A 17,728-nucleotide genomic window follows, 5' to 3' on the forward strand; every position below is an offset into this window, starting at 1 on the left:
GAAGCTCCAGAAGTTTGCTTCTAACAGCTAACAGCTAACAGCTAACAGCTAACTAGCTCTCCTCCTGCTGATTTCAACAAGGATTTGTTGTTCACAATCTACAGTTATCAGGGGAAAATAGTTGCGTCTGCATCGATATCCTTTAGGATTTTTAAAGCAGTAGCGAGCCAGTGATAGCTGTCAGTACCCGACCCGGATTGGGGCTTCGATTGTAGTCAGCGTTCGGTTCAGTTCTGTGAATCCATACTAAAATTTAATTCAATGGGCGTCCCAGGAAAGATCTCTGTTAATCCCAAACAGATTTTCTATCGTCTGTGGGACGATGGGACAACGTTAGTCTGGAGCCATGTTTAGTTTACGGTAAGATGGAGACAGGAATGTATTTACCAATTTCCATGACAATCCATCCAATAGTTGCTGACCCATTTCACTCAAAACCACAAATGCCAATGATTGTGCTCGAGGAAAAGTCAGAGGATGTCGAGAGTCACAAGGGTTCATCCACTGCTTATCAGTCTCAATCAGCAGCAGACGATCAATAACAGTGTCATGGTGTCCAGTGGCTCGGTGTGTCAGGGTCTTCAGCTTGTCTTATTACACTACAGTGATACCTGCGATATGCACGACAGGGATAGTGTGTGTGTTTACTGTTAAAACTGTGAGGAGACCACACGCGTCATCATCAGAGAGGATGTAAATGATTGTACCGGCCCGTCACCCATCACCACACACTTCAAATACTCTGACACTGCAATAATAACTCTGTTCCAGCAAGCAGAACTTATCGCGTCACACAATGGTGCACTGATAACTACCTTCAGCTGTGCACAGGCAATACGGCTGCAGACTAATGATTAGTGTCACGATTAATCCTTCAGTCTAAAAACTATTTCCAAAGAGCCCAAACTGACGTCTTCAAAAGGCTTCTTTTGTCCGACCACGAGTCCAAAAACCCAAAGACTCTTCATTTACTGTCATAAATGACAAAGAAAAGCAGCAAATCTTCACAATGAAGAAGCCGGAACGAGCTGATGTTTGATTGAAATGTGACTGAAACCATTAATTGATTAATAAAACAGGTTGTCAGCTAATTCTCTGTCGATCGACTGATCCATTAATCAAACTAATCGCTGCAGCTCGGACAAAACAAAAGAACAGGTGATTAGCAAGTTAAACGCTCCATCCGTGTCCATAGACATATAATTTTCATCCATAAACAATCCCAGCAGAGACTCCATGTTATCCATAAACTCAGAGCGCCGTCCGCTGCAGGATCAACACATCCTGTCGCACTCGCTTCTTCACGATGTTGTCCATCTCTAAAATCATCCGTCATCCACACTCAAACTCTCAGACATGAACAGCAGAGCGAGTGACACAGATCCTTCCCCTCATTCATCACTTCACGTCGGACCTTAAAATGGAGGAGAGTTTTGTCCTCTCTGCCTCTGCAGCATCGAGCAAACTGCCTCACTGACAACACCGTGTGCTGGGATGTACGAGTCATGGAGAGAGTATTGTCTTTATCTGCATGCTGCTGTGTTTATCTGTGTGTTTCTGTGTTTATCTGTGTTTCTGTGCTGAACTGGCTGTGAAAACTAATGATGTCTGAATCTAAAGCGACGTGAAAGACAAAGAATAAAACCAGGATAGTATTTCACCAACGATGTTCTAAATCATAGCTGACTTTAATTATCAGATGAAGCAAAACTGTAGTTTCTCTTGCAATGATTTCTTTACAGACACAAACAAAAAGTAAAACAATAAAGTTAAATTAAAACGCACACAGTCTGTGTAAAATCATCTGCGTGTGAACAGTTTTAATGATTCAAAGCTGGAAACGAGACGGATCCAAAACCAAAAACTACCTTCAACAACAAACCTCAGAGCTCCAAAAAGTAATAAAGTACATTTTTTATCCACATCTATGATTTTATCTTTCAGATTCACAACTTTGGTCTTTACAGGTTGAAAGGAACCAAATAAAAACCCGCTCAGTCAGCAGGTTCGTGGTTAATCAGCCGATGTAGAAAAAAAACAAAACAGCGACAGGAAGAGCTGAAACAGTGGAAACACAAACAAACTGTCTGACGAGGCTGGAAATCACACCTCACATGTAAACGGTGAAAAGGCAAAACGAGCCGCTCTGTAGCAGAGAAACCTCATCAACATCAAATTTGTCAAAATATACTGTAAATATATAGAAATATAAATACAAACAGGCAATAAAAATAAAAAGGCTCTGTGTGCCGCTGTGATCGATATTACTCCCAGTGTATATACAATCAAGGCTTACGAAGCTCATAAATCCAGGGATTGAATCACAAACCGACACCACCATCCTGTAAAGCAAACACTCGCTCCTCTCTGCGTTCCCTCTTTCATCCATCAGTCCGTCTTTCCCTCCTCACATGTGCACTTAAATCAGTCGTCCTTCTCTTTTACTCCACCTTTTTTAAACTGATATTAATCTGTATTATTCATCCGTACGGGTCCTCAACCTCCTCCACGTCGCCTCCATTCGTCCGGCCTTCCTTCCTCTTCGGCTTTACTCCATCTTGGACATCTCAAACTTAGTCGTCATCGTTTCCTGCAACAAGAAAACACACAATCATACTGAGTCACTTTCAGCCCGGACATCTAATATCAGAAACTTGGTACATTTCTGTCTTAACTGATCATTTTGATTTTGGTTATTTGTAAGAAAAGTTACAGAAATAGTCTCAAAAATGAAGAAAGAGAACGAGAGAGAAAAGTTTAAACGTCGGCTCCTTTCTCGTCTCCACACAGCCGACCAATCACAGCATTAAATGGGTATTAGTGGGGTATGATCTTTGTAAACACAATCATGATAAATAATCTAAATTGTGATCTTTATTCTCAGTTCTGTAGACTTTGGCCAGACTTGAAATTGCAAATGGATTTCTCATTTTCCACCTTTTAAACACAATATTTTCTCACCCACCATGTTGCTAGCTGTGACTCAAGTTGCATTATTTACAATATATATGATACAATATAATTTTCCAGTCAGCATAGCCATGTAGTTGTAGTTGGCTATGCCGCTCTATCGGTTTGTTCGCGTAGCTCAGATCTGCTGGTCGATGATGTGATCTCTGTGACAGAGTAAACTGGCCCCTTAATGTCAGTCTGGGCAAAAATACAGGCTAAACTGCCTGAGAGTTCAGGAGTTAAAATGTTTAGAGGGAGGATACAACTATCAGTGAATTATCTGTAATCTGTTTTGCCAGGGGAATCTGTTTAGAGCGCCTTCACGTCAATAAGATTATCAATATTTGGCACCAGTGTACTGAAAACCCTATGGCAAGAGGAAGCTACACTATATATTGCTGTGTAGAGATCTGGCCTCATAGTCACGGCCCGTCTGCCCCTCAGATTTTGAACCGGACCAACGCTGCAGCCTGTTTGGATTCACTCTCTAATGTTACAGAAATTGTTCACTGAAATGTATTTCGTGAGGAGAGGAGGACTGTTCACTGTCCTCAGACGGTTTCATGCATCGTCTCAGTATTTCTGACTTTCTTCATCTCCTCCCCTCCATCTCCTCTTCTCCTCCTCTCAGTGAGGAGGCCCACATTGTTAAGACGATTCCTTTTGTTGCAGACATGACGGATGAAAACCACAAACGGACGAGTGCCAGAAGAGATCACAGCTGACATGAAGAAGCCAATTTGTCCAGTTTTAACAAGAAGCCTGGTCAATAGGAAAAGCTACAAAAGAAAGCTGGACCATTTTTAAAATGTCGAGGAGCGCTTTCTTTTCTTTCCTCATGTGCGTTATTTCTGGTTATTTAATTACATGAAAGTCCGGCTAAAAAAGTGCAGGACGAGGGGACGGTATACGGAGGAAAAGCACTGAGTGCCGCAGGGAGGAGGTTTTTTTCAGGCCAAACTGGAAGTTGGCTTTGTCGTGGTTGCTTCGACAAAAAGCCAACCGCCTTTTTAAAATGTGAACGCTGTCAGATTTTATGTCACAGAAGAAAACACAAGAAAAATCTCTTAAAGTTTGCGTTCACCACAGACCTCATTTCATGCATCAGAAAACTCATTGACTTTGAGACGTGGGAACTGGAAGTGTTTGGATATTAACCTCCTTAAAAACTAACTTGACACTAATTCCTTTTTTAAATCATGAATGTTTTATATCAGCTGATCCTGGTCCCGGTCCATCATGTTTATTGTAACCACAGTTCTTTGAATTTCACAGAGAAAATTAAATTAGTTTTTTTTTATTCCTCTTGGCCAAAAAATATCTGTGAAAAATTGGTGGTCTTGTCTCGTAGTCCAAGTACAAAGCAACATGTTTTTCAGTCCATACTCCCCCACAGATGCACTATTTCCTCCCGTTTGAGCAACAGTTGCTAAAAAACTGAGCCAGAATAAATTTTAGCCAAGTATATTTCTGCAAAAACCACAGATAAGTTCACACTGAACATTTCTTTATGTCGCTACTTTACGTTTATTTAGTTTGAATTTTCTATTTCTCTTCTTGTCACAACGCTGTGCTCCTGCTCTGCTTCGCTTTAGAGTTGGAAAAAAATCACCGTTTGGCCGATATAATAGCAGGTTTTGGCTGGAAATGTCTCCAAGTGTCCTTAAAAATATCTAGTGGTATGACTCCAACCCCTTTCGCACGTTTGGCAAACTTCTTGACTTGTAATAACACCTCCACCATCACCTGCACCTCCTGATGTGAAAGGTAGCTAATAATCACATAATGTGAACGTGACATGCCACCAAGTCAACCTCGGACGCATCTGTGGTTTGCAGAAACGTTCTGTTAAGGAGACTGGGCTGTAGAAACTACAGTGTCCAGCTGTTTTGGTCGAAATAACTGAGCTTTTCAAAAACCACCCGATGTGCAGAGTGACTGAGAGAAGGGCAGAGAAAGACAGAAAGTACTGAGAGATGGTCTGTTTTGGTCTTTTCTATTCCCTGACTGCACAGAGCCGGTGCAGAGAGGCCATGTGTGAGAGTGGAGGGCATCTAAAGTTCAATGAATCAAAGAAAATGTACTTTCAGCCTGCAATACAACACATAAAGTACATGCGAGGGGATTTAACAAACCCTCCTTGATCATTAGGAATTACATAATTTGTCATAATCAGGATAATTGGCAGGTTAACATTTCTGCACGATTTGCCTCCTAAATAACAAGAGGCCGTTACATAATCCGCCGTGAGGACGTGAACAGTGAGGAGTTAAAGCTATTAATTCCCCTTAATTTCCTCCTCTAATAAGGCAGATTCATTACATTGTTAGTATTCGCTCCAAACAGCCTGCAGTTTAAAACATGAAACCATCGATGTGACAGACAAATTAAACGTGCTGCAGCCTTTAATTACTACGAGTTCACCTGAAGGAAGCAGCATTTTAATCTCAGCCAATCAAAACATTTATCCATTCCTTCCTTCCTTCCTTCCTTCCTTCCTCACAAGAGAGACTATAAAGGACACGCCAGGGTGCAAGTACTTAATATTTTCTATGGATTTTAATATCTCTCAGTGTGCATACGGCAGCTTACATAAGAAATTGATTTTTACATAAGAGGCACTTTGTTGATTGCTGGGTCACTTTAAGAGGTTCAGGCTGGAGATCAAACAGTAAATAATCTGGAAAATGTTGATGACCGTCACAAAAACTGGTCCAGAAAAACAACAATAATATGATAAATGACACGATTATGATGAATAATAAACACATAATGTCTGATGAAACAGCTCTTTATGCTTCACATCAGATAAACGATCAACGTTTTACTGTTTTTGTTTATTTTTGTGTTTATTAATGATCGTTATTAGTGGCTGTAACACACACACACACACACACACACACACCACCTCACACACGTCACTGTCACATTGTTCTGCTCGCCATGACAACGGAGAAGAGGATAAACAACGGTGTGATGTAACCGTGGCAACAGCTGCTCTCAGCAGATTATCTGCTGCCCTCTGCTGATCAGAGTCACAACTACAAATATGATGAACAAGTGTGTGTCTGTGTGTGTGTGTGTCTCCTGCAGACATATAGAAATCCTGTGTGAAGAGATTTTCTAAATGTTTGTCTTAGTAGAACAAAAAAATAATAAAAAATGATCTTTTTAACTTTTAAAGTGCTAAATAATTAGGTTAAACACAAGTTCCTATGTGTTGAGGGTTCGTGCAGCTTGTTACGTTCACAGGTGGATCTCCTCTCTGCAGGTTGTGCACTACACCTTCTGCTCTCCGAAGCCATTTTTTAACTGACTGTTGTAATTAAAATCACCACCTGTCATGTTGCTATAGCGATAAAATCCACCTGTTCTCTCGTAGCTAACGAGCAGGTACAAAACTTAGCTCTCTACCATGGTGAGATGTCAGGAGCCGATAACCAAATATGATGACAGGACCGTTTTATTTCAAATATTAGAAAATTGGTTTTAATGATTAAATTAAATTCAAATTCAAGCATCTTGCAAACCTTGAAAATAAAACGGTTAAAATAACTGTACGAGAGCTCTGAACGAACTCTGCTCTCGAGTATTTAAGTCTGCTAGTTTTCTTTTAGTTTAGAGGAGATTATTTTAGTCAAAACACGAGAAGAAGGTCTCATAAGAATAAGAAACGCGTCTCTGTCTTTGTTCTTCTGCACATCTGAACTGCTTTTACTTGTCTTCAACTGCTTTTATTTTCAGGATAGATAATTAAGGAGATATTTTTAGATATAATATGTGATGTAATGTATGAATCCGTCTACAGTTGAGGCCATGTTGTCCTGCACGACTGATGCGCTCAAAACTAATTGACATTAATCTTTTTCCTCGGGTGCTGTAAATCTACTCGACCCTGAAATAATCTAAATTCTGAACGAGGATCTGTGAAGTTTAATCTCATCTTACTGTCTGAATCAATTACATCATAGTTCAGTGATGAAGTGAGGAAACCGATGACTCACCTCGTCAGAGTCCAGCAGGGGGGGCAGGGCGCTGTGAGGAGGAGAAAAAGACTTTCAGCGTCAGATTTTAAATAATATTAATTTATGATCAGCTCTGATACGTGACATCATCAGTGTCAACGTGACGACTTCATGCCGATGATGACTTACACGTCTGCCATCGATGACGGGATGTTCTCTTCGACCCATTTCAGATCTTCATCCTGGAAAATCAACACAGCTGAGTGAAGGTGATATTATATATTTATTCTTTCCACAAAGACATTATTGAATCATTTAAATGACATGAAAGGTCATTTTGTTGCGTTCAGTGTGGATAAAACCGACTGCTGGATATCTGAACTCTACCTGTTGATGCTGACAGAGAAAACTGTGAACACAGTTGAGATCTGTTGTCACAATTAAGTTTAAGTTTTTGAGCCAAAATCACTGACAAGTCCAAGTCCAAGTCCAATCGAGTCGTCTTGACTGACTGTTTTGATGACTTGCAACCTGACTTGACAGAAAAGACGACACGATGACTCAGATGTCTTGTCTGCATTTATTTTGTCTCTCTTTTTTTTAAAAAAAGTAGAAAAACATGAGCTTTAATAAATGTTTTTGTTTTTGTTTGACTATATTGAAATATCATTAACTATAATACAAATTCAATTAATCGTCATACTTTTTGAACAGGTTTGATACATTTGCTAATAATATAATTATTAGACAGGTACTAATACTTTTCTCTTTCTCTTTAGAAAGACTGGTTAGTGAAACTAAGACTGCAGTATCTTGGGGGGTAAAAGTGACTCGACTTATCTTCTCTTTTAAACTCGAAATATGGAAATCTGGAGCTTCGTACTCTGGAACAATCTTCAGACTGATCTTAAACTCCAGAAGATTGTACCACTGAAAGATTTAAAAGCTACGGTGAAATCTATCGAGTCCATGTCGTCTGTGTGCAAATATTTCATCTGATTATTTTTTTAAAATGTGTTTTTCTGTACTTTCCTATCTTCTGAATCTTATTAGCATAACATTAGCTGTCAGGCTAGTAGCTGAGCCAAAGGGTTCAACGAAGTGAGCGACTACTTTATTTCCCGTCGTATCTGAAGTTTGTCTCATTTACAGAGTAGTGAACACCGTTTCCATCACATAGAAACCTAATGGTATCTTAATGATTAAAGCAATAACGGGAAACAGAGTTATGGTTTGTGAAAAACCTCAAAATGCATGAAACTTTAAATTAATGGTCTTAATGTTTTTTTTTCTTTGTTTCCTTTTCATTTTTCCATGCGAGGTGTCCATAATCGGGAATTAATGGACTCTAGTGGAACGACTGCTGACAGATAAAATGTCATCAGAGTAAGTTTGTTAAGAACACGTGAAAAACGTTTTGGTTTTCATTTGTCTGACAGCTGAAGTGAGAACATTTCATCATCACTCACCACTTTGTTGGCTTTTGCTGAACCGTTGGTCTCATTCTTCATGCCCCTCATCTTCATCCCCTCTGGAGACACACGAGATGAAAAACATACGGAGGTGAGGACGTCACAAACACAACTCGATGCATGTTTCACTGAAAGCTGATCATTCGGGTCCGACTACGCACATCGCTTCAGCACGTTATGCTCCATTCTCCTGTTGGCTATAACATGATTTAACATCTTCTAGTCTAAATTTATCAGAATAAAGTACAAACACATGCAGAAGTAACTAAATAATTTATATGTTGCAGGTAAGAATCCATCTTACACTAAGTGGCATTTTTAACAGATGAAGGAAGCAAAGTTTTTATGTTTAATTTATAATCCCCTCAATATTTTAACAACTGGCTGAGAGGCAGCTGTTAGAAATAAGCCAGTGATGGTGAGGAGGGTGTCTCTAACTAACTAACTAACTAACTAACTAACTAACTTACTACCCAGCTAACTAACCAACTCACTGAGAAGTTAAATAAAGACATAGATAAATAGGAGGCACTGAGGACGATAGAGAGATAAGACAGGAAGGGAACGAAGAAGGCAACAAGTAGAAAGAGAAGAGAGAGGAAGGGAAGGAGGGAGTGAAGGTTTCTGACCGAAAGCCTCGTTCATCATCGGCTCCTTCTCCTCCTCCTCACTTTCTTCATCCAACAGAGGACTGAAGGCGTATCTGACAAACACAGAGAGATAAACTGCATTTATGTCACAGTTACAAAGAGACAAACTGTCAAAGACAAACAGCCCTGACATCCCCCCCTCCCCTTACCTCTGGTTATTGGCTGACGGTCGCCATAGGAACATGATGACCAATAGGATGATGGAGAACAAGAAGCGCCAGAACGCGTCATCTATCCACAGCTCCCTCCAGTCCTGCAGAGAAAGAGACATTTTTAATGAAAACACTTCAAAAGCACTCAAACGTCTTCATTTACTGGAAGAAAAAAAAAGACAGAAGATGAAAAAACGTTCTGTCTTCTCCTCCGCCGGACTGAAAATCCTCCTGACAGGATTTAGAGAATGAACCAGAACACTCGGTTAAAAATGTAGAAGTAGACGGGAGTCATTGAAACACCCTGACCAAAGGTGATAGAGTATTATGAGCAGATCATAAATATAACACTTCAGTTCATCCTCGAGTCCAAGTGGACGTTTGTGGCAAGTTTGAAGAAATTTCCTCAAAGTGTTCCTGAGATATGGAGTGTGACACGAGACACGAATCAATAAAACAAAAAGAAATAAAACTATTGAATGCAGGAGGAGTTGAGACATGACGTGAGATGAGTTCTGCTCACAGTTTAAACTAAATCATCCAAAACCTGCAGCACTCACCGACTGACATTTGGACATCTTGAAGGTCTTGGTGGTCCAAATGATGAAGATGACCGACGCTGAAACACAAACATGTACGAAGCTTCAATGACTTGAAATGCGCTTCAAGCAAAACGTTAAACACAAGCAGGACTTTTTTTTTCGTACCTATGACGGCGAAGATGAGCGTGTTGGTGAAGTGTCTGTAGAGAGAGAGCTTCACCACGTTCCTCCTCAGCCTCAGCAGCTTCATCGTCTGAGCCAGACTCACGAAGATGTGACGGCACGGTCAAGGAAACATCAACGAAAGCAAACAGTCTGTCCAGCTTAAGATCAATGTATCTGATCCTGACTGATTTATGTACAAGATCACATATTTACTGTCCCACACAAGTTTGTGTTTGCACAACAGGTGTGACGGATCCAAGACGGATCATTTCAAATGTTCTCAGTCTGGCTGTTGATGCTTTGAGGTGAACGAGCTCCATCAGTCTGAATGTTAAATTAGGGATGTCCTGATGATCCTCAGAGGATTACAGAGTCCTCTAAGGACCACGGCGAGAAATATTTTAGGTTTTTAGGTTTTGTACGTCGTAATGCTTTTTCCCCTTTCGTTCCCTCCGAGCCGCGTTATTATGGATCCAACCCGAGTTTCCACAAGAGCCCAGTTGTGTTCTTCATGCGAGACTCAAACTGTGAACTCACACAGGAGCTCTGGTGACGTCTGAAGTGTTTTTCATTGATTTAACAAGAGCAGCATCTTCACTCTCAAACAGTAGGTGGCAGCAGACACCTTTAAAGTCAGGTTGCTATCTACCTTTACACACGATGAGTAGGAAGAAGAAGAAGGAGGAGGAGGAGGAGAAGGAGGAGAAGCAGAAGAAGAAGAAGGGGGAGGAGAAGGAGGAGAAGAAGGAGAAGAAGATGAAGAAGAAGAAGGAGAAGACAACCACGTTTTTGCCGCACAAGAATCGATTCTTTGGTACTTCAAGTGTTTCTGCTTTATATGAAATTATACGATATCTGCGTTCGATAGTTCTGACGGCACAAAGCTGTTAAAAAAAGAAGAGTATTTTTTACTTTTTGAATGTGTTCAGTGACTTTTTCTGTACCAACGATGTGATTCTCAACCTTTTTTCCTCACGTTATTGTAAAAGTTATTGGTATAGCTCTTTGCTCATTACGTCGTGCCTGTCTAACCCTCAGGTTATCTGTATCAGCTGGAAAAAAACATGCATCCCTAATTACACTGTTCACAGATAATCACATACACTGAGTGCACGGGGTTTCTGTTGGACGCTGACTACACGTACGGACGAACAAAGCAGAAAAAGAGAAAAAGTGAGAGAGAAAACACATTTTCTGCAGCACTAAAAAGGGGGGGAGGTGCAGTAGCGGATATCCACCAGCAGAGGGTAGAGTCGAGCACAGCCAGAGGAATAGCAGCCAGGAGAACTACATCATCTTCAGCCTGGAGACAAAGAAAAGGATAACAGAAGAAGAAAGGGTGAAAGATACACAGGAGGAGGACGTGGGAGGGAAGAGGGTGAAGGAAACGATAGAGAGGACGAAGAGGAGGAGGAAGAAGAAGAAGAAGAAGAGTGTGTGGGGAGCAACCAGAGGGAGTAAGAGAAGGAGAGGAGAACAGAAATGCTGACACAGCGTAACCACTCAGGTCAATCAGCAGCTGCAGGTAACACTGACAAGTTTGTTTTATACAGCCGGGTGCACCAGGTGGGCGGGGTTTACCCGTCTGTCAAACAGGGTGGGTTAGTCTGATGTGGTGAAACCCTCAGAACCAACAAACACAGACAGACACAACACAACCAGAACCAGACAGACAGACAGACAGACAGACCCTATTTGGCTTAGCTCAGCACTAACTGTGTGTGTGTGTGTGTGTGTGTGTGTGTGTGTGTGTACATGTTAAAGGATATCCACCAGACAACACAGGAGTCAGTGAAGGCCAGAACTATGTCACACAAAAGTCTACTGCTGGTGTTGTCGCCTCGATCCTGGAGAGAGAGACACGTTAGACACACACACACACACACACAAGCAGACGCACACTCAAAGATACACTGTGTGTGTTTGTGTGTGTGTGTGTGACTCACAGCGTTGACTCGTAGGATCCCCTCGACGATGGAGAAGATCAAGTAAAGCAGACCGACGCCAACGACTCTGTGGAGCAGCGCACCGAGCCTGGGCCTGACGGACGGACGGACACGACATCATGTCGACTAAGTTACTGACACCGACACAGTTTGTGTCAAACTACAAGCGGCGCCACGAGAAGAAGAGGAGGACTTACTTGACGATGCCGTATCCCAGACTGGCGATGATCACCAGCACCCGGGCCAGAGTCCTCTTCACGGCTGAGAGCACCTCAGCGAACACCACCGCCCCCTGGACTGCAGGAGGACACACGACAACGTATCACCACCTGACCTTCACCTCAGCCACAGCAGCAGAATCACCTGTGTGTCTTCAGCTACCTGACAGGCCGTCGTATCTGATGCTCTGGAACTCGGCGTAGTAAACAGCCTTCTCCAACATGCCCAGGAAGATGACGCCTCCGATCCAGAACTGGATCCTGAGCAGGTCCCTCCAGTAACAGGCGGACAGAACCAACCACAGCACCGCCAGCAGCACGTACACGATGCACATCACCATGTAGAACTGGAGACAGACAGGAAGTCAGACCGATCAACATGTTGTTGTTTGTTCTTTTCTTTACATTTGTTGACGTTAACAGAAATATAAAGTGTGTGTGTGTGTGTGTGTGTGTTCTTACCACCATCAGAGGCCATTCAGAGGCTGATATGAAGTCGTGAGGACCCTTCATGCTGATCTGCACTGGAAACACAAACAGACGCCGTCAGGTCGACTGCAACACGACGGACTTCACCTCTGATCAGGCCACGTTATTATGAGTTCATCTTCAGGAGGTCCAGAGCTGATTCTCAGGATCAGGACCGGGCTGATCCAGACACCTTTTTACCAGTTCCAGAAGTCCATTTTGTTTGTGTGTTTGCTCCAGGTTCTGCATGTCACCTTTTAAAACCGCCTTGCTGTGACCCAACACATATTTTAAGGGTCTGAAATGTCACTTCTGGAAACATATTTTTATACAAAGATACTGCTGTATCTTTTGTTCTGTGTTGTTTAAACTTTAAACTGTTATTTAATTGTTTTAATCATCTCACTCTCACACTCTTCATGAACTCATCAGTCTAACACATTAAAACGTAGCGACTGAGTTTATTAAAGCCTTACTGTGCACTGAGCGGCTGTATCTTGTCGTAAAAGTTGGATAATAATTATTTTAAAAACAGTAAATGTTCAGTGTGTGAGTGTGTGTGTGTGTGTGTGTGTGTGTGTGTGTGTGTGTGTGTGTCTGTGTGGTGGGTAATGTGTGAGTGTGACTGACGCTGTAGACTCCAGGGCTGAGGAGGGTTCGCCGGGTCGTTCGCTCGGCTCTTGTCTTTGATTTCTCTGATGTTCAGGATGAACATGTACGGTCCGTCCTCCCAGCTCTCCGCCACGGCGTCGAAGTACGGATGAGCCGCCTTCTGAGAGAACAAGGAGAAGAGTTCGGACATCTTTAGTCACATTTAGGGTTTATTCTGGTTTTGAAACGTTGCTGACGAGGAGGAAATGGAGTGAAGTTCTGCTGCTTCAGGTTGAACGGAGGCAGATACGAGCAGAGAAGTGAAAACGTCCCCTGACATGAAATTGCTGGCTCGGCGTGTATCTATAATCCCAGACCTGTCTATGTATCCTGGGATTCAAACCTCCCGGTCACGAGCGCCTCTCATCTCTCAGCCTGCTGTAATAAGCACGTTTAACTAATCCAAACAGACGGACCGACCCGACCCGACCCGACCCGACTGACCTCTTTAGCTGCAGCGTCTCTTGTTTCTGCTGAAGCTCCTTCCTTCGGTGGCGCAGCAGCCTGAAACACAAGAGCAAGAAAATCATGTTCAGATATCTAATAACGTAACATCTGACTCCACGTTACTGATCCAACGACTTCAGCTACTGCTTCATGTTCTGCTTCATGTTCTGCTTCATGTTCTGCTGTGTGAGTGGGTCGAAGATGTTCACACCTTTGGTTTGGGAGGCTCCACCTCTCTCCTCCTCCTCCCGTGGTCTGACGTCTTCACTGTAGTCGGCTGAAAAACAAACGGTTGATTTTAAGACATTTTTAACGTCGAGATAATAAACAAAGTTCATGTTAAACATCTTGAAGAATGTTTTTAACTGTAAACGAACTCCGTCTTCATTAAAATAATAAACACGGTGCTAAGTTCACTGAAGAACCGTTTTCATCCGAGCTGCAAAATCTGGTCGAACCCGACGAACCAGAATGTGAGAGAACAAAAGGCCGGAGCCTTGTTGAGATCACAGAACGGGCCTGAGGGCCTGAAATAATACCTGTGGTCTGGAGGTCTAACACCTGCTGGATTTATTAGAGTTCACCTGTGAGAACATTCAGGTGGAGCTGCAGCAGTCACGAGTGTTTCTTCAATAACACGGCGACTTGTCGGTGCTACGTGGGGAGCAACATGAGCTGTGATTGGTCAGTCCGGGCTGGACAACAGAAAGTTGTTTCTCACCTGCAGCTGCGGCAGTTCTGTCAGTCGTGTCTTCAAGACGTCCAGTCCGAACTGTGTCGTAAAACAAACGCACCCACTTTAAACATACAGTCAGCAACATACACTCACTGTGTTACTCATGTGTTTGCACTGTGTGTTAATGTATACACTGTGTGTGTGTGTGTGTGTGTGTGTGTGTGTGTGAGTCACCGTGTCCGGCTTCATCTGTGGCGTGCAGACGATGGCAGGATACTGATGGAAGACATAGTATCCACTCCCCCCTCCTGGTCTGACCTCCGTCGACTTGAAGTAACTGGCGGCCCTCGACGCCTGAAGACGAACAGACAGATAATAAAACAACGTGAGGAAGAGAATCCAGAACCGGAAGATACCGACCGACCCAGAGAGCGTTTGGGTCGAGGATCTGAACGGTTACAGAACTGAGGCGAGAGGAAAAAGAGTTCGTCTCACGTCGAGGCCGAAGACTTCATCGTAGCAGTGCGAGTTCCTCAGATACCAGGACACGTTGAGCTGCACAGGTGACGAGGCGTTACAGGTGTCTGAAACCCCTGAGAGACACACACACACACACACACACACACACACACACACACACACACACACACACACACACACACACACACACACACACGCAGATCAGATTAACGCCCCTGCAGCAGGACTGTCAGGTGTGACGTGGCAGCAGGAGGGCGTCGCTCACTGACCTTTGAGGTGGATGGAGCTGCTGTTGAACAAAGTTTTGGCGAAGTAGAAAAAGTTCTGCTTCTTCAGAATCTCCTGAAACAAACAGGAACAAAAACAGCTGATCAAACTGAAAACAACAACAACTTTTAGATGCTCGAAATGCTTCATGACGCCTGAGAGACGGAGCTGTTTGTGTCCTGAACCTGCTGGTTTACTGATTATTACATGACAGAAGAAGAACATCTGTTTGTTTTAACCTTCATGCTTCATTTTCACAGATTTATTTTATTTCCTCGGCTCTTTTGTCCGTATTCTGAGCTACATCAGTATTAATGAAGGAGCTTCATGGTTCTGTGCAGGAAGCTGAACACTAATAAAGTAATTAATCTTCTACGAATGTTACGATGACGAGATGTTTAAAATGTCCGGTCCAGTTCGGTCAACACTTGAGAACAGGCGGATGGAAAACAAGCGTCACGTGTTTGTTAATGACGAGCGGCGCCTCCTCGGTGAAATCTCTGCTTTGTGTGACTTAATGGAGTTTATTGATGTATTGTTGACACACGAGGAGCGAGTCGGAGAACAAACAGAGCCGAGCTTCCTCTTCAGCTGCGACTCACAGACTGTTTCTGAGAGGAAAGACGAGCCGACTGTTTCAGCAGACGGACTCCTGTCTGCTGGTTTACTGATTCATTTGTTATCAGACCAGAAATAATCTGTTTCAGGTCCTGATGAAGGTCCAGCCGCCTGAAATTAAAGTTAATTACAAGAAGATAAATATTTAGTTATATTTTCTCATTTCTAATTTGGTGGACGGGGAAATAAATCTGCACGTCGTCTCCAGATGAAATAAAAAGAGGCGACGTCGCTCTGAGGCCGCCGCTCTCTCTCTCTCTCTCTCTCTCTGTGTGGGCGTGTTGCAAAGATCAATCAGAGTTTCTCCAGCAGGCGAGAACGTCACAGACATCTTTTCACTTTCACCCTCCACGACTGTAAACTACCTGCTGACAAAAAACTAGAACATCACAGACAATTATATCTCATCACATGTATGAATATCTCTCTGTGTTTGGGCGGATAGGCGACAAGAAACATCAGTGCAAAGTCCCACAAGAGTCTCAGTATGTGGAGGATGACATTAAAAGTGAGATATTAAAAAAAAGAAATGATTTCCTGCTGATAATTCAGACTCGCCCACATCACAACCACCACATACAACTTCTGTCGGTGTCTCTTATAATTCAGACTTCAGTCCAAAAGATTATTTTTGTAATAACTGATAAAAGTCCTGCAGAGCTCGATGAAGCATTTTAAATCCTTTAGTTTAATTAGATTTTCACTGTTGTGACCGAGCAGAGAAGATAATGATCAAAGTAACTGCTGATTAATATTCTGTCAATCAAGTTATTGATTAAAGGTTCAATATGTAAGAATTTTAGTTGAAAACAATAAAAAATAAATTATCCACAGAAATATGAAGAAATAACAGTTTGATTTTGTGATGTTCATGTTTTATATCACAGGGATATTTAGTGAAGTTAGCATGCTAACCAGCTAGCAGTGGAGCTTTGGCTCGCCAACACTTCCCCAGTGTTTTAAGCTAACTGTGCTAACTAGCTAACATCAGCTAGTTAGCAGTAACTATGTGGTGATGTGCTGCCCCCTGCTGGTTCTGGTGGCCACTTCTTACATATTGCACCTTTAATGGACGGATCCTTTCATGAGGATGGTGACAAACATTCAGAATTAATTTGTGATGAATATAAACATGAAACATAGAGACAACTGTGCTACTTCTGGATCAAACACTAGTGTTTAGCTACAGAACAGAGCAGAACAGAGCAGAACAGGTGTTCCCAGGTTAGTTTTAGCAGCATCGGTGGTTCCGTGTGACGAACAGCTCCACGCTGGACTCGGTCCTGCGGGACCTCATTTATTTTCCGGTCCGCTGGTTTTGCTGAGCTGTTTGTCGCTCGTGTGATTAGCTAGCTAACGTTGTTTACATGTTTCTGACGCAGCTCAGTGAGCGACCCGCCGCAGTGGGTCGGACCCGCAGTGAGTTCAGCGCTTAAACCTCAGCAAACCCGCACGAGACCTCCTTCAGCTTCCAGTCCGACCCGTTTAACAAGTGAAACTATGAGCTGACCCAGAAACACGACATCCAACCTGTCAGCTCGCTGCCACAATCAGGAAACTCACATTGTCCACGTTCAGGATCCATTTTCCCGGTTCAGACACGGCACCGACCGGCCCACTCAGCCCCATCAGCACCAGCAGGAGCAGCGCCGAGGACCAGAGTCCCGGCCCGGTCCGACCCGGACCCGCGGTGCTCGCCATTAGAGCCAGGAGGAAGAAGAAACCAGCAACTGCAACGCATCCGCGACAACTCACAACAAGCGGGACACTTCCTGCTTCCGGGTGACGTTACGGGGCAGCGATGATGCCTTCAGGGAGCGTCGGAAGTTTAACAATTAATTGTGAATATGTTCCTTTTTCATTTTAAAAAAAACCCACATATTTGTTATTATTCACACTGAAGAATGTGGAGTTGTATTTCCTAACTATGACCACGAGAGATCAGCTGTATCAGCTGTTAAGTCATCGGTTATTGCTTCAGTTTGGTCGCTTTGATTTATTTTGAAAGCATTGACAGGAAGCGGTACTATTCTACCACGTCTAGCTTGACGTAGATGAA

The 17,728-nt window shown here is 42.9% G+C and overlaps 1 protein-coding gene across 1 annotated transcript; it reads right to left on the bottom strand.

Annotated features, from left to right (window-relative positions):
- Positions 1-1,650: 1,650 nt before the first annotated feature.
- LOC141010676 (transmembrane protein 87A) lies at positions 1,651-17,447 on the bottom strand. Its single transcript, XM_073483740.1, has 21 exons — positions 17,233-17,447; positions 15,054-15,126; positions 14,800-14,897; positions 14,539-14,658; positions 14,350-14,400; positions 13,840-13,905; positions 13,626-13,685; positions 13,161-13,302; positions 12,525-12,586; positions 12,226-12,409; positions 12,042-12,141; positions 11,845-11,938; positions 11,668-11,745; positions 9,899-10,007; positions 9,752-9,810; positions 9,189-9,292; positions 9,019-9,092; positions 8,387-8,448; positions 7,107-7,159; positions 6,957-6,987; positions 1,651-2,590 (listed from the first exon to the last, which is right to left on the bottom strand). The coding sequence occupies exons 1-21, from the start codon at positions 17,368-17,370 to the stop codon at positions 2,549-2,551; spliced, it is 1,800 nt and encodes a 599-aa protein (XP_073339841.1). The 5' UTR covers positions 17,371-17,447; the 3' UTR covers positions 1,651-2,548.
- Between the last annotated feature and the right edge of the window lie 281 nt (positions 17,448-17,728).

The sequence above is a fragment of the Pagrus major genome, chromosome 2 (genome assembly GCF_040436345.1).
Source record: "Pagrus major chromosome 2, Pma_NU_1.0".
Lineage (NCBI taxonomy): Eukaryota > Metazoa > Chordata > Actinopteri > Spariformes > Sparidae > Pagrus > Pagrus major.